The following is an 18649-nucleotide window of genomic DNA, read 5'->3' on the forward strand; positions in this document are numbered from 1 at the left end:
GAAGAACTAGATGAGGTTAATCTTCCCTGTGAGTTTTGTGAAGAACTTTTTCCTGCTAACATATTTGTATCATCAGTCTAGTAGCAGTTTGCAGGATGAAGAGACAAGACAAAATCAGGATAAGACAAATGATGTTGATTCAAACAAGAAAAATAAAGTGCTTGACTTTGAAGAAAGGATTTGAAATGAATGTGGACATCAGTACAAAGCAAATTGCAATAAAAATAGAAAACCAAAAGTTGAGTCAGTCGTGTGTGCTGCCTCGTTTTGACAATTACGAGTTAAGTAGACGAGCAATGATAATGAATGATATGATTGCAAGAATGTGCAGAAAAAGAGGTCTGGAGTTTGTTGATGTTTGGAGTGTGTTTGAAGGAAAAAGGCAGTTGTATGCTAGAGATGGACTGCATCTTAACATGGAAGGACATAAGAGATTGAAGAAGTTATTGTTTTCTGAACAGGTTGAAGTTATTGGGCAGGGAAACTAATATTGAAAAGGTTGAGTGTAAGAGAGAGAAACTTTAGCACTGATTGTGTATTTATTGATCCTTATAGGCAGAATAAATTGCAGAAGAGAGGGGAAAAAAATCGGCATAGGACTACGGTAGTTAGTGACTTATATATCAGTTCTAAAGCCGGTACAAGATCTAGAGGGAATCTGCAATTTTTGTATACCAATGCTAGAAGCATTAGAAATAAGAGAGAAGAATTTTTGGCATTAGTCAGTGAAATCTCACCAAAAGTTGTAGGCATTAGTGAAACTTGGCTGTCAGCAGAAGATGTGGTCACTGGAATTGAATGTGATGGGTACAGTATTTTCAGGGAGGATAGAGAAGATAGAACAGGAGGAGGAGTACTGTTGATGATAGCTGATGTGTTGCAGCCAAAGAAAGTAGTATATCTTGATGATAGACATGTGAATGAGAGTTCATTTGAGGCAGTCTGGTGCGAAATAGTGACCAACGCAACCAAATATACAGTTGGATGCTGCTATAGGCCAGGGAGTACAGGGGGAGATATTGAATTCATGCATCAGCAACTTAGTGCAATGAGTGAAGGCTTAGTGATTATTATGGGGGATTTTAATTATGGTGATATCAATTGGAAGGAGGAAATATCACGTAGCAAAAAGGAAATGGAGTTCATACATCTGCTACGAGATAATTACTTGAAACAGCACGTAACTGAAGGGACACGTGGTGTGAGAGTGTTGGACCTGGTTATTGGTTCAGAGGTTATATGCTTAAGTAAGGTGACCTCGTTACCTCCAGTTGGTGAAAGCGATCATGTGGTATTGACTTGGGAGGTTGCAAAATCTGTGGATTTTTCTATTAAGAAGGGGTATATACGAAACTACAGGTTAGGCAATTATAACAAGCTTCGGAGTGAGCTTGCAGCCATCCCATGGCAGAACATATTGCAAGGGAAAGATGTTAGCAGTGCTTGGGATAAAATCAGCGGGTATCTGAGGAAAGCAATATCAGATTGTGTCCCCATGGTCAGGAGGTCAAACAAGGCAGGCATTAGATGGATGAGCAGTAGTATCAAGCTTGAACTACAAAAAAAGAAAATGTTATGGAGAATTTACAAGGAGAAGGGCGATCAGGACACCCATGAGCAGTACAAGGCTCAAGCTAGGAAGGTTACCAGCATAGTAAGAAAAGCTAAATCAGATTATGAGAAGACCTTAGCCAAAGAGATCAAGGGTAATCCCAAAGAGTTCTTCCGCTATGTGGCAAGTAAGAGGAAGAATGACTTCGGAAGGATAACCTTAGTGGGTGCTGATGGTATTGAGGTGACAAAATCAGATGTAATAGTCGAGTTACTGAGTGATCACTTCTCAAAAGTCTATCACCCAAGTGAGGATATCTCTATACCTATAGCAATACCTAATGTGAGAATTGAAGCTAAAGAATCAGAGGTATTAAATATATTGCGAAACTTAAATGCAAACACTGCGGTAGGCTTAGATGGAATATCAGCTCGGGTGTTGCGTGAATGTGCAAATGAATTGTCAACCCCTCTTACCTGGATATTTAATTTAAGTTTGAACTCTGGTATGGTCCCTAGGGAGTGGAAGTTAGGCAAAGTGGTTCCTTTGCATAAAGGTGGCTCTAAAACTGCAGTATTGAATTACAGACCAATCACCATCTCAGGAGTAGTGGTAAAAGTATTGGAAAAGTTGGTTAAAGACAAAATTCAAGAATGGGTGGATCAGGATATGATACTCTATAGAGGCCAACATGGTTTTGTTAAAGGTAGATCCTGCCTTAGCAATCTATTAACTATCCATAATAGAATAACATCAGAGTTGGACAAAGGAACTGGCTACACAGTGGTACTTCTGGATTTTGCTAAGGCTTTTGACAGGATACCCCATAGAACACTGTTACTCAAATTGGAGCAGATGGGAATGGATATTAAATTGGTGATATGGATAGGAGAATGGCTCAGGGAGAGATACCATAAGGTGGTGTATGGAGGAGCCGAGTCCAGAATGAGGCAGGTGACCAGTGGTGTGCCTCAGGGCTCTGTGCTTGGGCCAATGTTGTTTAATTTGTATATAAATGATATAGGAAACGGCTTAAAGGGAGATATTCAGTTGTTTGCTGATGATGCAAAGTTGTGTAGTGCAATAAAAAATCAAGCTGATGTTGAAAGTTTGCAGGAGGATTTAAATAAGCTGGTAAAATGGGCAAAAGAAAATGGATGTCAGTTCAATGTGGAAAAGTGTAAAGTCTTGCATTTTGGGATTAAAAGATTACCAGCTGTGTACTACATCGATGGAAAGGTACTCCAAGAGATTGATGAGGCTAGGGACTTAGGGGTATTGGTAGATAAGGAGATGAAGTTCAGAGGACACATTGCTAAGGTGTCCAAGATTGCACATAGGATTACTTGGTTGTTGAGGAACACACTGACATCCAGAGATAAAGAGGTTATTATTCCCCTTTATAAAGCATTGATACTTCCACATTTGGATTACTGTGCTCAGGTCTGGTCACCTGGATTCCTTGGAGATGAGGAGGCTGTGGAGAGGGTTCAGAGAAGAGTGACCAAGTTGGTGAGTGATATAAAAAATGCTCCCTACATTGATAGATTGAGAGCTTGTGGATTGCAGAGATTGGTTGATAGGCGAAGAAGAGGGGATATGATAGAAACATTCAAATTACTAAAAGGTTTTTATAGGATTGATGCAGGGGAAATGTTTCAGCTGTGTGATAGTGATGGAAGAACAAGAGGTCATCTCTGGAAATTAAAGAAGAGTGTGGTTAACAAAGGTGTCAGAACAAGGTTTTTTGCCTGGAGGGTGGTGAATGAGTGGAATTCATTGCCTGACTTTGTTGTGAGCTCTTCATCTGTAAATGAATTCAAGAAGAGATATGACAGATATTGTTTTGCTAGTTTGGGTCTCCCGCGATGAGTCTACTGACTCCATGGAGATACCCGTAATAATAATAATAATAATACAAATAGCTGCCAATAAATAAATAAATAAAAAAAACAGAACCCTCTCAGTATGGATACTTCCAAGAAAAAAGTGAAAATTCTTATCATAGGAGATCAGCTCAACCCTTGTCACAACTCTCTGTAAAGTCATTTGCTCATTCACTTAACACTTCTACTGAATCTTGAAAATAAACCTGGAATGTTAATATAAAATGGTCATATAGATAGCTATCCTTCCGGTGCCAGTACACATCAAATATCTTTTGTAGAAACTTCTCTAAATTTAGACCTGAAAGTACAGCTATTATCGGTCAATCAGAAGTCAATAGCTCTATGTAGTAATGTGTAACAGAAGCTACATATGTGAAGACTTCTGTGAGGAAAACATATATGTAGAACTACAAGGCTGGTCACAATGAAATGCTCAGGAGACAGCTTCCAGCTATAGCATGGATTGAGGAATTGAGAGATGAGTGGCAAAAATCAGTTCCATGAGGAGTATACAAAGAACAAGTAAGGAAGGGGACTTGGTTGGTAAGGGCTTCAAAATGAAGTAAACTTCCAACATGCAGTATGAGAAGCAGTTAGCTAATGAAACCAAAAAAGAAAAACAAACAAAAAAAAATCTCTATGGAGATTTTTCGATATTTAGCCAGCAGAAAAAGAAATGATAATGGAAGAATGATGCTGATTAAAGAAAAGGATAACCACTAAAGAGGATATAGTTTGGATATTAAGTGAGCAGTTCATAAAGTGCCAGCCTGGCTGGCCGAGTGGTTAGCATATCCGCTCTCCAGCCAAAAGGCTGCGGGTTTGAATCCCGCCGTGGGCATGGATGTTTGCAATTGTCTGTGGAAATACTAGTGGTGGTGGTCGGCGGTAGATGGTGTTGGTGTAGTTCTGGTCAGTTGGTGAATTGAGTGGTGGAGACAGAGTTGTAGAGCAGGTGCCCTCCCTCGATGAGTCTTTGGACTCCCTGGAGCTGTCAAATAATAATAATAATAATAATACTTGTGAATATGACATCATGCAGAGTTTGAGAGCAGTGAAAGAGGAGAAGGAGAAACCAACTATAAGTGAACAACAGGTATATGGGGAATTGAGTGAACTTGATGTTAATAAGGCTGTGGGACTTGATGGCATATCACCACATGTTTTGAAAGAATGTGCCAGAAAGTTGACATTGGGTGAAGTTCCAACAGAGTGAAAGGAAGGCACAATTGTACTAGTTCATAAGCAAGCAGACAGAACTCAAGCTTCAAATTGTATGTCAGGTGTTGTGATTAATTGTTGGAGAGGTTAATGAGTACCAGCATTCAGAACTGGGTTGATAAAGTCCTGTTCTCTTTCATGGACAGCACAGATTTGCTAAAGGAAGGTAATGTCTCAGTACAGTGGTGGTGGTGAACCTTTTTATGTGCTCATGCCAAAAATTTACGAATTAAGTTGCTGACATGCTGGGCATTTTTTAATAGGGGAAAAATTAATAGAAAATTAATCTAACTTAATTAATTTATTTATTTTTGTAGTTCAGTGGATGTGGCATTTGCACACCATGATGCTTAACCGCACGAAGGAAGACTTCTTGGTTTTGAATCTAGTCTCTGGCATGGGCAAGCAGGTTTTTCATCTCGAATAATGTGGGTTCTACAGTCAAGAAAATCGACCGTAGAACTCACATTATTTCAGACATTAAATACGAGTGTTAGAGTTAGGGATCACGAGATGGCGGCACTTGTTGAGCCGTCTCTCTCGTCACTGCATGCTGCTTAATTAGTGATAGCCTTGGGCCAGCTATCTCTGATTGGGTACCAGTGGAGATTGAACTGCCCACTCAGTGTCCAAAAGTTAGATAGGGCTAAAAACGGCCTCACCTACTCCCTATATATGGGAATAAAAAGGCGTTAGCTGATTTTTTTTTAATTTATGATATATATATTTATTTATAATATTTTATAAATATTTATAATGTCATAAAAATTATTTATAATTTTATAAATAATATTTTATTTTATTTATAATATTTATTTATATATAAATTTACAATATTATTCAGTGTAAAATTGATTGTTGTATTATTAAATTGATTTTAATGATGTTGGTTTGAAAAAAAAAACGGTAGCAAGAAAAATATTTATGCATTGTAACTTACCATAGAAGTCTGCTGAGCAGGGGAAGCAGCAGAAGAATGTCGACTTGTCGGCGAAACACACCATATTTACTCGAATATAACTTTCCCTTGCGTATAACTTGCACCCCTGATTATACTTTATGAAAAAAGACATTAAAAAGTTTTGCATATACCTTACACATGAAAAATGTTTAAACATGTTTCATGTCGAGGCGATAGTAACTCACTTGCCACAGTTAACAACATGCCCTCCCCAACAGCCATTATGCTGTAGATGCAAGAAAAACAAGTAGTTTTATTGTATCTGAATAAGGTATAGAGCCTTTTGCAGTCTGTGTAATATATTTCTCAACAAATAGTGCAATTACAGACAGCTGGAATAAAATCGGCTCTAACTAATGAATCACATGTCCCCTCTCACAGATTCTATGCTGTATAGACTCAAGCAAAACCATATGCTGCACAGGAAACACAGTATCTAACTAAAAACTATTGTCCAATTTTTCAATTACATGAATTATGTGTTTGTTTTATTGCATTTGAATTTCTTGAAATTCAAATAAAATTCTACCATGAATTGAAACATGCCATATAATGCATGTGTGAGTTCGCCAGCCAGCTCAAATGCCAACAAGCAGTAATAAAATTCAACCAAGGGTTGAAACTTTGTGTGAGTTGAGTCCGCTGGTAATGAGAAGTTCCGTTGGAACGATAAACGACACCCCATCATGAATGTGTTAAAACTAAGAAATATATGGAATGTTGTTATGACAGTTTCACATGTTATGGAATATGGTTGAAGAGAATTAGCATTTCAACTCAACAATTGTCAGTTGCCCTTGTCTTCGGGTCGCATGATCTTTTGTTAATACCTCACCAATCATATGCACGTCTTTATAGCCTATAAATCATTGATGTGCCAGCAAAATTCTCTGACGTATGTCATAGGTTTGCCATCTAGGTCTTAGCAATCTACCTACTTCTTACAATAAGGTTGATAGGTGCATTGGCCAAAGGAGATGGATACACAGAAGTATACTTAGAATTTGCAAAGGCTTTTGAGATATTGCCACATGATAAGTTAATAGTTAAACTAGAGCAGATGAGGTTGGATATTAGAATTAGTGCATTGGATTGGAGATTGGATGTCTGATAGGTATTAGCAAGTTGTGTATAGGAGAGTAATATCCCAGCAGAATAAGATCACTAGTGGTGTGCCTCAATGGTCTGTTTTAGGAACATTGCTGTTTAGCCTTTATGTCAATGATGTTGAGGAGGATGTGAATGGGGATAATTCAGTTATTTGTAGACAATGCAAAGTTGGAAAGAACTATGAGGCTTTACAAGAGGATATGAATAAACTGAGTGAATGGTCACAGGAGTGGAGTGAAGTGAACTGTTCAGCAAACTGTAAGGTTTTAAAACTTTGAAAACAAAGATGGGATGCAGAGTATTGAGTGGAGAGCTTGGTGGAGGTGGATAGTGATCTAAAATTTAGAGGACACATAACTAAAATTGTGAGGACAGCATGACAAATTCCGGCAATGATGCACAAGACTCAGAACCAGAATCACTTACTTCTACAAGTAACTTGTAGAAATAAGGAGATTCTGGCTCTCTTTTATGAGTATAATGTCTTGATTAGTCCACATCTAAACTACTATAAACCACAGATTTGGTCACCTGGTTTTCAAAAGGATGAAGAAGTATCGTAAAGAGTCCAGAGGCAATTGACTAAGGTGGTCTCTGGATTGTTGAATATAAAGAAAGGTTGAGAAGATGCAATTAACAATCAAGTTGATAGGAGGAGGAGTAATGTGATTGAATCATAAGTTTGTAAGGTGTTCTTATCAGATTCCTATCGAAGATGTTTTTCATAGAATTATGCGAGATGGGCGGTAGAACAAGAGATCACCCTTGGGAGATGTATAAGAAGTATGTGAGCAAATGAGCACATTTGATTTTTCCCCTTCAGTCGTTTCCGACTCTAGGTGACTTTGTAGGAATTGCCCACAAAATATTCCTGGTGAGATTTTTACAGGGTAGTTCACCAATGCTCCCCCCCCCCCCCAATTTTATCTGGGCTCTGAACCAATATATGGCTGGGATGTATTCATGACTGTAATCTATGTGTGTTCACAGGGGGGGGTTGCTTGTTCTGGGGGATGAAAAAGCTGAGTTTCCTGGTGAAAAACACTGCCCCACTTCAGTATGAGACCAGTTAACTCACCTTTAGTCGAAAGAGGCCAGATAAAGGTTCCTTACGTCACTAACAGAAATTGAACCCAGGTCTTTCCGACCAAAGGGCTTCGTCTGTACTGACTGAGCTATGGAGGCTCAAATGATCACAAAGCAGGTTTTTTGCATGAAGGATTGGAATGCATTGCCTGAGAGTGTGTTGTCTGCAGAGAATGTGAATGTATATTTAAGGCACAGTATGATGAGTTGTGTGTGACTGACTGACCTACCATAATGAGCCTTTGATTCTGTGGGTTCCGAGGATAATAATAATAATATAATTATCCTCAGAACCCACAAGAATCCTCAGATGACCAAGAAGAGACTGTTGAAACATTAATTAACAGATTGCAGATTTTAAAATAGTAGATTACTCTTTCGTGAATATAATTTGATATACCCAGAATTTCTTTCTTTCTTTTTTTTTTTTACTGAGTTGTCATTACTATCATCATTTTCTGGTATGTATTTTTAGGGAGTGTACTAGTAAACTATGATAGTTCAACACCATAATTACTAGTTATTACTAGTTTTCTGTCCATAGCTTTTTTCAAAATTGGTCAAATGCTTGTCAAGACATGCTATTACATTTCTGTCTTCTAAGGCCCTTCTAATAGCATCTAGGTTCACTCAGACCTTGGTAATTTCAGAGCCTGCCAATTTTTATTTCAAAAACTTGTAATATTCCATTAATATTTTAGGATCCAACACGTTTTATTAGTCTTCCATCATCCATTCTGTTTTAAGTGAAGATGTCACCTGCCAACTTAAATTACTATTGTGTGTACATTTCTTGAATGCTAATAACATCGGATTCCTATCTCATAATATGTCCATTTTTATTATGCCTATACTGAAAAATTTGTCTGTTTGCTTTACTGCATTTCTTAAGAGCTCTACTATCTGTGAGCTCTTATCTTTTATCAAATGTATTGTTTCTAACACAACTCTCAACTTCTGATGTTAAAAATAGTTTGGACACTATCTTGTATGTTACAGGCTTTGTGTTTTGACTGATTTCTCTCTTGGTCCATGATTTTATTTTAATTGTCTTTCTTGTTATGCCTTGTTCAATAGATTTGTCACTGAGAATGCAGTTTATGTTTTCTCACCTTTTTTCCTGCTTGTGTTTTTTCTTTGAAATGTTGATTTACATACCAAACTTGTTACAACAGTTATTATTATTATTAGTGTCATTGTCAGCATTCCACAGCTTCAAAAGAATCATTGCAGGAAGTTCCATACTCATGCAAAAAAGATCATTGAATCATGCTTTAAACCCATTCACAGTTTCTGCATTCACCACTTTCAAGCAATGAATTCCACTAGCCAAACACTCTCCATGAAAAGAATCAGCTCCTCACTCCTTGCTTACATCCTCCTTATACATCTTCCAAGGTCGGCCTCTCGCTCCACTCTTGTTTCCCTCTACTCTATGAAAAAGCTCCTCAACACTAATGTGGTAACAACAACTCTTGGCAACTTTTATGTCTCAATCATATACCCTCTTGTTCTTCTATTTGCAGGGCTCTGCAAATTGCATTTCCTCAATCTTTTCTCATATCTCAAATTCCATAAACCTGACACCAACTTAACGAACCTTCTCTGGATCGTCTCAAAAATATCTTCATCCCCTTTGAAAACCAGGACACAAAATCTACATACATTATTCCAAATGTGGCCTGATCAAGGCATTATACAAGCAAACAACCATAACATCTTTGCTTCTGCATGTCAAGGTCTTCTTTATCATTGCCACAATCCATTGTGATGTTCATACAAATTTAGCAATGTGTCTCTTAAACTTCATGGGATACTTTGCATCCCATCCCTTTCTACCTAACTGCAAGACTTTAGAACATTAAACTGGAGTTGCAGCTTCACTCACTTGCCCAACCTCATAGCCTTTTGACATCCTACTACAAAACCACAGCATCTGCTATGCTCTTCATAGTTCTTCCCAACTTTGAACAAACAGCTGCATGTCTCCAGTTAAGACTGTCCAAATATCATTATCATATAAATTAAACAACAATGGCCCCAAAACACATCCCTGGGGAACTCTGCTGGTGACTGTCGTCTTTTGGCATACCACTCCCTGACATGCTAACTTATTAGTCTCTTATCCAGTCCCATCCTTTCAGCTTACCAGCTTGTCACATTGCAATCTGTCATAGGTCTTTAAAATCCAAATATTCCACTGTGCGTTGTAGTACATAAGGAGAATGATAAAACATGACTTCCCTTTAACATATCCATGCTAACTATCACTTCTGAATTTTGGTCCTCACCAACCTCTCTAACACACATCAACCACACACCCCAGTCACATAGATTTGCCTATAATTTGAAGCTTTAGTCTTATCTGCTCTCTCTCTTTTCAAAGCGAAACAAATTTTTTTACTTTCCACTTCTTTAGGGCTTTCCCTGTCGCAAGTCTCATCTTGTGTTTCAATGATGCTGTTAATTCTCTGGAGCATTCCTTCAAGATGTGATGATATCTCATCAAGATGTGCGATGATATCTCACTCTATTACCTTATTAACATTAAGTTTACTTACTCCTCATATACCTCCTGCTCACTTACTGTCAATCATTTCCCCATCATATTCTCTACACTCCAGCATCTCAGGTTGTCACATTCACAAGAATGAAATACATTAATAAATTGCTAATTGAATACTTCAACTATATCCTCTGTACCAGTTGCCAATCTGCCATTGCCATCAACTAACATCATCCTGCAATAGTCATTCCTTCTTCTACTTACCCACATATTGCAACATCTCACTACGATTTTTCTGGACTGGATTGGATAATTTCTACTCATATGTGCTGTCTTTACCAACTGTGTTGCCATTCTGGCCTGTTCTTTCTATCTTATGCAATTGATTATTACCACCACCATTCATCTTGTGTTGCCTTCTTCTTCTTGCAGATTTTGTTTAATTCTCTCATTTTTAAGCATCATCAATCTCCTTTCCCTTCCACTGCCCTTTTCATGCTGTAGCTCACAATTATCTCCTAAGCTTTTCATAATCACTGGTCTTGTAGTTTGACATATATCCCTTCTTCACAGAAGTTCACTTATGGCTGGTTACAACCCAGGCAATCACCACATGGTCACTCTCACAAACTAGAGTAAGCCCAATTCATGATCACATACTCAGATGATATGATCAAATGTAAAACTTTCAACCTTCTGGCACCCTCCATTATATATTGTCTAAGATAGCTTTTCCTTATGAACTCAAGAAATCCATTCTCCATATTATCTGATGCCAGTGGTGCACTCAAGATTTAATCTTAGGGAGGGGGGGGGGGGCAAGTTGAGTAGACGATTTACGAATATACACTACGCATTGCATACAACCTATGACTAAGCATCTGCAGTGATCACCAATATATGACAAGTAATACAGAAATAGAAGACACAACATAAATAAAAAAAAAAAGAATTTTAATTAGGAAAAGATTTTTAGAAAATGTTCTAGTGCTTATTTACTTTTTCTTTTTTTTGGGGGGGGGGTGAGCAGAGCCCCTTGGCCCCCTCCCTGGGTGCACCACTGTCTGATGCTATCTCTTCATTCTCTTGTTCACGAAGCCAGTTTGCCTGTACATTTTCCCCTATCCACATTACTGGCTTATAGGAACATTAAACTAAATATCTCATCCCATCCACCTCCACCTCATAACTGTACTGCTTCCAAACTGCTGGTACCATTTTCCTCACATGTGCAGAGATATGGAAGACCTAAACAATGATGGCTGGATAGCTTGAGAAGGTGACCTCCAAGACTTCATACTAGAGAATATGGAATTAGACAGAACTAAATGGAGGAGGTTAATCTGCTGCAGCGACCCCACTTAAGTGGGAATGAAGCTGAAAAGACATAATTCCCCCCCTTCCACTATCAGCAGCAGCACTTCCCACCACTCCCTTCATGTCCTTCTCAGGAAAAACACCTTATCCTTCCATTTCTATTACCATCAGGATATTATTCTCATTCAGTCATGTTTCACTTATTCCCACTATCTTTGGGTGAATAAACTCAATAAATTCTATGTAACAATTTCATCTCCCTTATTTCTAATACTCCTAGCATTCCTAAATAAGCATTGTAATTCATTTCTGGATCTCTAACCAGCCCTACTGATCCTGGCTCTCCATACCTGCTGCTGCTTTATGCTTAGCTTTACCTTTTAGTCCACATATCTCCCCAGACTCAAGTACTCCCTATGCATCCCATGCAGTCTCATTCCTATGCTTACCATCCCCATACATGCATTCATTACCGATTCCATAGTCTTCTCTGCTTATACTCTGGCTTCCTGTCCTCACTGGTTCCTTGTTTCCGATGTCCAACTGGTCCACTCTCCTACTCACTTATAACCTCTGACTGATACCTTGCTCACATCACTCATTATACATCCTTCTAACAAGAGTCTCTCTAGTTGAATTACACCAAATCTGCTTAAATGTAATCCATTTCTTTTATACAGTTCCATTTGCCCCTCAAATGCATTCTACACATCAACAAACTATATCCATTTTTAGTCAGACAGCCATGCTTGCATACTATTCATGATTTTTGCTTACCATCTCAGCTCATCGTTGTCATGCTTAGGCAAAACACGAACTGTTCTTCCTGATACAATGTTGTTTTTCACTTTTCTCAGTAATCTCCTGATATTCTATCTATGTCAACTAAAATCATTTGGTTGTTATAGTGTTCATATCACCCCAAGTAATTCCCTCACATGTTGCTTCTCATATATAAAGCATTGGTCACCCTATTCATCCTTCCTCCTGGAAAACATACTTTATGCTCTCCTTCACCATACTTTTTTTTTTATAACAAATCACCATACAGTACTACTCTTGAATCATTTGCTGCTGCTTTTTCCCATTTTTTTTCAATTTTATTCTTTCTTTCACTCTCTTTCATCCATATCCACCAAATATCTCTAACCTCATTTTGCATACACAGTCTCATTTCTCATCTTGATCATTTCATTCATCAACTCTTGCATTCCAGTAATCATGATCTCTTTCATATCAGCAATTTCCCCCACTTTTGTTCCATCAATCAGACTCTTTCAATCCTGTGGGCATTCCTGCTTTTGATTTTTCACTCTCTTCTACATTCACAATCACATTCTCTGCTTATATTCTCTTTTTCACACTTCTGGCTGATGCCTTTCTCAGTCTTACACTTGTCATGGCTTTTGTCTAATATTTCACTTCTCATTTTTGACATTCTTTAATGAAGATGGTCTTAAAAGTTCTTGGCCTCGACCATAGATGGCAACACTATATGCACGATTTTTTTTCTAAGTTGGTACATCTGTCATAAGCATCCATGTGAAATTGCAAGTCATTCTATCAAGTAGTTTGTTTAATACAGCTGTCTTAGCAAAAGTGTTGTCTGTATCCCTTGAAATGGATAAAATTGAATATCATGACAGTTATAAAATTGTTTGTAAAAGAAGGTTTAATGCCAAAAGAAATTCATTTGAAGTTCATAAAAGTTTATGGGCACTCTTTCCTTTGTTTCTGACAATAAAGAAATATGCTGCCGAGTTTAAATGTGGCCATGCCAGCCTTAAAGATGATCCACGTGAAGGACGTCCAAAAAGTGTAACAACACCAGAAATCATTGTTCAAGTGCACGATATGGATATGGTATTGGATGACTAGTGAGTCAAAGTGCATGAAATTGCTGAGAGTATAGGCATTTCAAAAGAATATGTAGGATATATTTTACATGAAAAATTGCAAATAAAAAAGCTTTGCACAAGATGGGTACCACATTTGCTCACAGCAGATCAAAAACCCACTTGCATGAAAATCTCTGAACAGTGCTTGGAGCATTTTAACAAGAATAAAACTGATTTTATGCATTGATTTCTTACTGTGGATGAGACTTGGATTCACCATTGCACACCAGAATTGAAACAGCAGTCAAAACAGTGGACAGAAACCAGTTGTTCAGTACCAAAGAAGACAAAGTCGGTTCCATCAGCAGGAAAGGTCATGGTGTCGGTGTTTTGGGATGCTAAAGGCATTTTGTTTATTAGTTATCTTGAAAAGGGTAAAACAATAACCGGGGAATATTATTCCGATCTTTTAACCAGGCTAGATGAAAAAATTCATGAGAAAAGAAGTTTGCAGAAGAAAAAAAATCATCTTTCATCAGGACAATGCACCTGCCCACAAAGGTGTTTTGTCAATGGAAAAATTAAGGGATCTGTATTATTAATTGTTATTTTGCAGATCTTACTGAGAATCACCACAGGGATGAGATAATGATGCTGGAGCATCACTGAAATAAATGTATTAGTTTTAAGGATGACTAGAGAGCTACAGCAGCAGCGCTTGTTCATAGATTCAGTCATTTTCATGTAGGATGCTGCCCCTCCATGCATCAATCAATCCACACGTGAGGTTCTTCAGGTACATGTGATGAAAGCCAGAGTGATCAGCTATGCATTTTTCACTACTCATTCTCCTGAAATGACCCCCCCCCCGTGACTTGTGGATCTGGGAATTTCTCAAAGACATTATCGGGTCATCCTGATAACTTGCCAGTGCTGAAAGACAGCATAATGCTGCATGTGCACAATATCAGTCCTGACCAGCTGCATTCTGTCATTGAAGGCACTGTGCAAAAGATGCAGTTTGTGGCATACTGGGAAGTGTAGCACACTGAACAGTACAGTCCTCTAATGCATAATGGCAGTGAATAAAAATGTGTTATTTATGCTTGTGTTGCTTTTCTTCTTACGCATATAGAAAAATTACTGCATCTACATTCATCACAACACACAGCGTTTCTGGTGGTGAAAATTTAGAAACTCCTTTTTTTCTCCCTCACTTATTGCTTCTGCATGATGCACAATGTATTCCTGCAAAGTTTCAGAGCATTTGGATCATTGAGTGGAGCACTCTGAATGCCTTAAACAAGGTTACTTTAATTTGGATCACCCTATATATATATATATATATATATTTATTATTATTATTATTATTATTATATTTTTATTTTATTTTTTTATCAGCAATGTCTTGAAAAAACGAGCACAGTATGCATCAAAGATTGCAAGTGTGAAAAAGCAAAATGAAGAACTGGCTACACTTATGACTGATTGCATCTTACCTGTTGGTTCCATTGTTTAATTAGTTTATTATACAGTGTAATCAAGTTCTTGGTTAACATATTGTGTTATGTTTTTTGATAAAAACTGGTATATAGAATTGAATGATAATAAATTTCATTTCAGACTGATGTAATAAATTGTAGTTTTGTATAATGGCATGAGCAAGTTATTTTGGTTGGCTTTTATTTCTAAAAATAGAAATTTTTTCGTCTCGAAGTAACATTACCTTACATTTTACAACATTGAATTAACAACCATTGTCCTTTGTCCACACTGCCAATTTATTTAAATTGTCCTGTAAAATATGTACATGACCTTTATCAACTATCGCCATTCCCAGTTTTGTATCATCAACAAACAACTGAATATCTCTCCATCAAATCTTCTGCTGTATCACTAATTTAAAAATTACAGAGTAGTGGTACTAGTACAGAGTCCTGGAGTCCTGGTACACTCTGCTAGTCATCCTCATCCACCTTGATTCTACTCCACCATATACAATCCTCTGATGTCTGTCCATCAGCCCCCTTTCCTCCCCTCCCAACATCCATCAGCCTCATATCATTCCTATTTGTCCCAGTTTATGTAATAATTTTCCATGCAGTATTCTGTAAAATGCTTTTGCAAAGTCCAGCAGTACCATGATGTAGCCATTCCCTTTATCACATTACATCCTCTACCAAGCAAATGGACAGGTGTGGTTGTGACAGATGCCCAGTGAACATATCTTACCAGAGTGTGTAACCCCAACTATGAAATTCGGATGGTTATGGTCCTGTTTTTCCTAGTTTGGCCTCTGTAGCCACAAACATTGAACTCTGAGAGATAAGTGAAAGCTCTGGACAATGGAATGCTTCCTACGTGGTGGTGTTTCTACGGAATTGACCATTGTCTCTTTCAGCAAGTGAATATACCATGTCATAAGGCTGCTGCTGTAACCATGGTTTGTGGACCTGAACATCACGACACTTGACTGGCCTGAACAGAACCCTGATCTCAACCCTATTGAACATCTGTGGGATGAACTGGAGCATTGGTCAGGTCAAGGGACATCTATCCCACAACAGTCCAGGACCTCATTACATGCCTACAGGAAGAATGGTCTAAAATTTCCATTGATGGCTATCATACACTTGTGGAAATTATGGCCTGTAGGATTACTGCAGTGATCGCAGTGAAGGGAGGTCCTACATCTTATTAAGGTGGGTGCTATGTTGTTTGTTCCTCACGCTATAATGTCCATTGACTTCTTTCCAAGCAGTATATTTGTTAGAGGTGCTCTAATTTCATTCATCTGGTTGCCTTTTATAAAATACATTACAAGTTCAGTTCATGAGAAAAAGGCACATACTGCCATTTTTTGAATTTTGCAAAGATGTTTGACTGGGTGCCACATGGAAGTTGATATGTAAGTTTCAATGCATGGATTCAAATATCAGTTGAATGGAGTGGATTTAAAATTAGCTTTTTTTATGAGAGTTTGGTATGGCAGAACAATATTGGATAAAAGGAATGCTGGTTAGATTTCTAAATGCTCAATAATTACAAAAATGCCCAGTAATTACATCTTGGATTACAGCTTGATATTCAGTTGGTTGTAGATGATGTAAAGCCTGCCCCTTCGTATCATCCACAACTTTTTTTTAGCATTGAGGTTAGTTAGACTATGGAATGCATTTCCTCAGAGGGTGGTGAGAGCACAAACAATAAACAAGCTTAAGAAGTAGTATGATGAACATTATGTTATCTAAGATGGGATTCTCAGGATGAGTCTTATGACTCCAGGCAAAGGTAGTGCAGACAACCCAGAGGACTGCTGCAAAACAGAGGAGTTGATCAATAGAGATAAGAGGATACTGGCTCTGTTGTATAAACTCTGATAAGATTATATCTGGATTACTGTTCTTAGATCTAGTTACCAGGATTTGAAGAAAATTAATTATACTTGTAGATGTAGGAAGTTTTTTATCTTGGGTATAATATATGTTAAAGATGCCAAGCTATTTTAAACCTGGTTTTACTCCATTTCCCAAGTAAGCAAACAGACAAATAAGTCAAGTTTGCGCCTGCATGTAGTGCAAGTCTAAGTGACCCATAAAGTAGTACAAGTCCAGGCTTATTCCACCGTGGTAAAGGTGGAATAAGCTCTGATCACTGTTCTTAATATTTACCCTTAATGCAAAGCCCATCTCCTTTAGGAGATGTATGATGCTATGCATTAAAGGCAAGGGGCCACTACCCAGACCAGTTTCGACCTTTATTGAGGTCTCATCAATTGGTTTAGATTTAAAATAGCTTGGCATCTTTAACATATATTATACCCCAAGGTAAAAAAATTCCTACATCTATCTCTCATCCTGAGATTTTTATTTAATAAGGTCAAAGCACTTATGGTAACTTGTTTTGGTAAAATACTTATAAGCTCTGTATTACTTAACCTTAATATTTCTAAGCCTGGCTCCCACTGATGAGACTTCAATAAAGGTCGAAATTGGTCTGGGTAGTGGCCCCCCTTGCCTTTAATGCATAGCATCATACATCTCCTAAAGGAGATGGGCTTTGCATTAAGGGTAAATATTAAGAATAGTGATCAGAGCTTATTCCACCTTTACCACGAGTTGCCTAGACTTGTACTACCTTACGGGTCACTTAGACTTGCACTGCGTGCAGACGCAAACTTGACTTATTTGTCTGTTTGCTTACTTTGGGAAATGGAGTAAAATCAGGTTTAAAATAGCTTGGCATCTTTAATGTATACTTGTAGATGGTAAAAAGTTATATAACAAAAATTATATCAGTTGGAACACTAGATATGAGACTGACTGAAGGCATGCAAAATACAGTTTGGTGGATGGAAGAATAAAGGATAATATGATCAAGAATTTAAAACTGTTGAGAGATACTTACTGAATTGACATTGGAGAAAATTTTCATATGGTAGAACAGTTGGAAGGAACAGGGACACAAGACCATTCCTAGAAGTTGTGAAAGGAAGTGATGAATAAGAGGGAAGAAATAGAATATGAGAGTGAATGTGTAGGATGAGTTTGAGAGATGAATAGAACTATATAAGATTGATGAATTGCATTTGAATGGTTTTGGTATGAGTTATCTGGAGAGGCTGCTACTGCTGGAAGGGAGAGTGATGACTGTAGAGAATGGATCTGAGCAAGTAAGAAATGATTTGGAAGAGCAGAAGAGTAAGGAAGGAGGGATTGAAGAAGGGCTTATGAATAGAAGTAAATGGCATGATTGAGGAGAATGAAAGAATAGGAGTGCAAGACAGACAGGGAAATGGGAGAGTCAGGGTGGACACATCATGAGAAAGATCAGTGATGGAAGAGGAGGTGAATATGTGAGCAGACAAGAAAGGAATGGAATGGTCTGGGATGTGGGTAGGAGCATTTAGGTATGAAATAGGTTCTGTGATGGGTGATGAATGAGAGGAATGGCTGGAGAAAGGCATAGAGAAGTCACATTGAATAAGTGGAACTTGTTATAGACCCAGAAATGGTTTGACAATGGATTGCAATTCCTTAAGAGAGTGTAGACAATGAATAAGTTTAAGAAGTGGTATGATAGTCTTTATTTTCTAAGATGAATCTCCTGCTATGAGTCATGACTTCAAGGAGGTCCATGTTGCTCTGTGTAAGATTTTGCCTAAGTGCA

The 18649-nt window shown here is 37.9% G+C and overlaps 1 protein-coding gene across 1 annotated transcript in view; it reads left to right on the top strand.

The window, feature by feature from the left end:
- Positions 1–14999, top strand: part of LOC150097776 (dynein regulatory complex protein 1-like) — a 303397-nt gene extending 288398 nt beyond the window's left edge. The window contains exon 17 of the mRNA XM_090406989.1: positions 14882–14999. Coding sequence (XP_090263115.1) covers positions 14882–14999 — 118 coding nt within the window. The remainder of the gene's footprint in view (positions 1–14881) is intronic.
- The last annotated feature ends 3650 nt before the right edge of the window (positions 15000–18649 follow it).

The sequence above is a fragment of the Typopeltis vanoorti genome, chromosome 17 (assembly GCF_054136105.1).
Source record: "Typopeltis vanoorti isolate ZY-2024b chromosome 17, IOZ_Tvanoo_1.0, whole genome shotgun sequence".
Taxonomy (NCBI): Eukaryota; Metazoa; Arthropoda; class Arachnida; order Uropygi; family Thelyphonidae; genus Typopeltis; species Typopeltis vanoorti.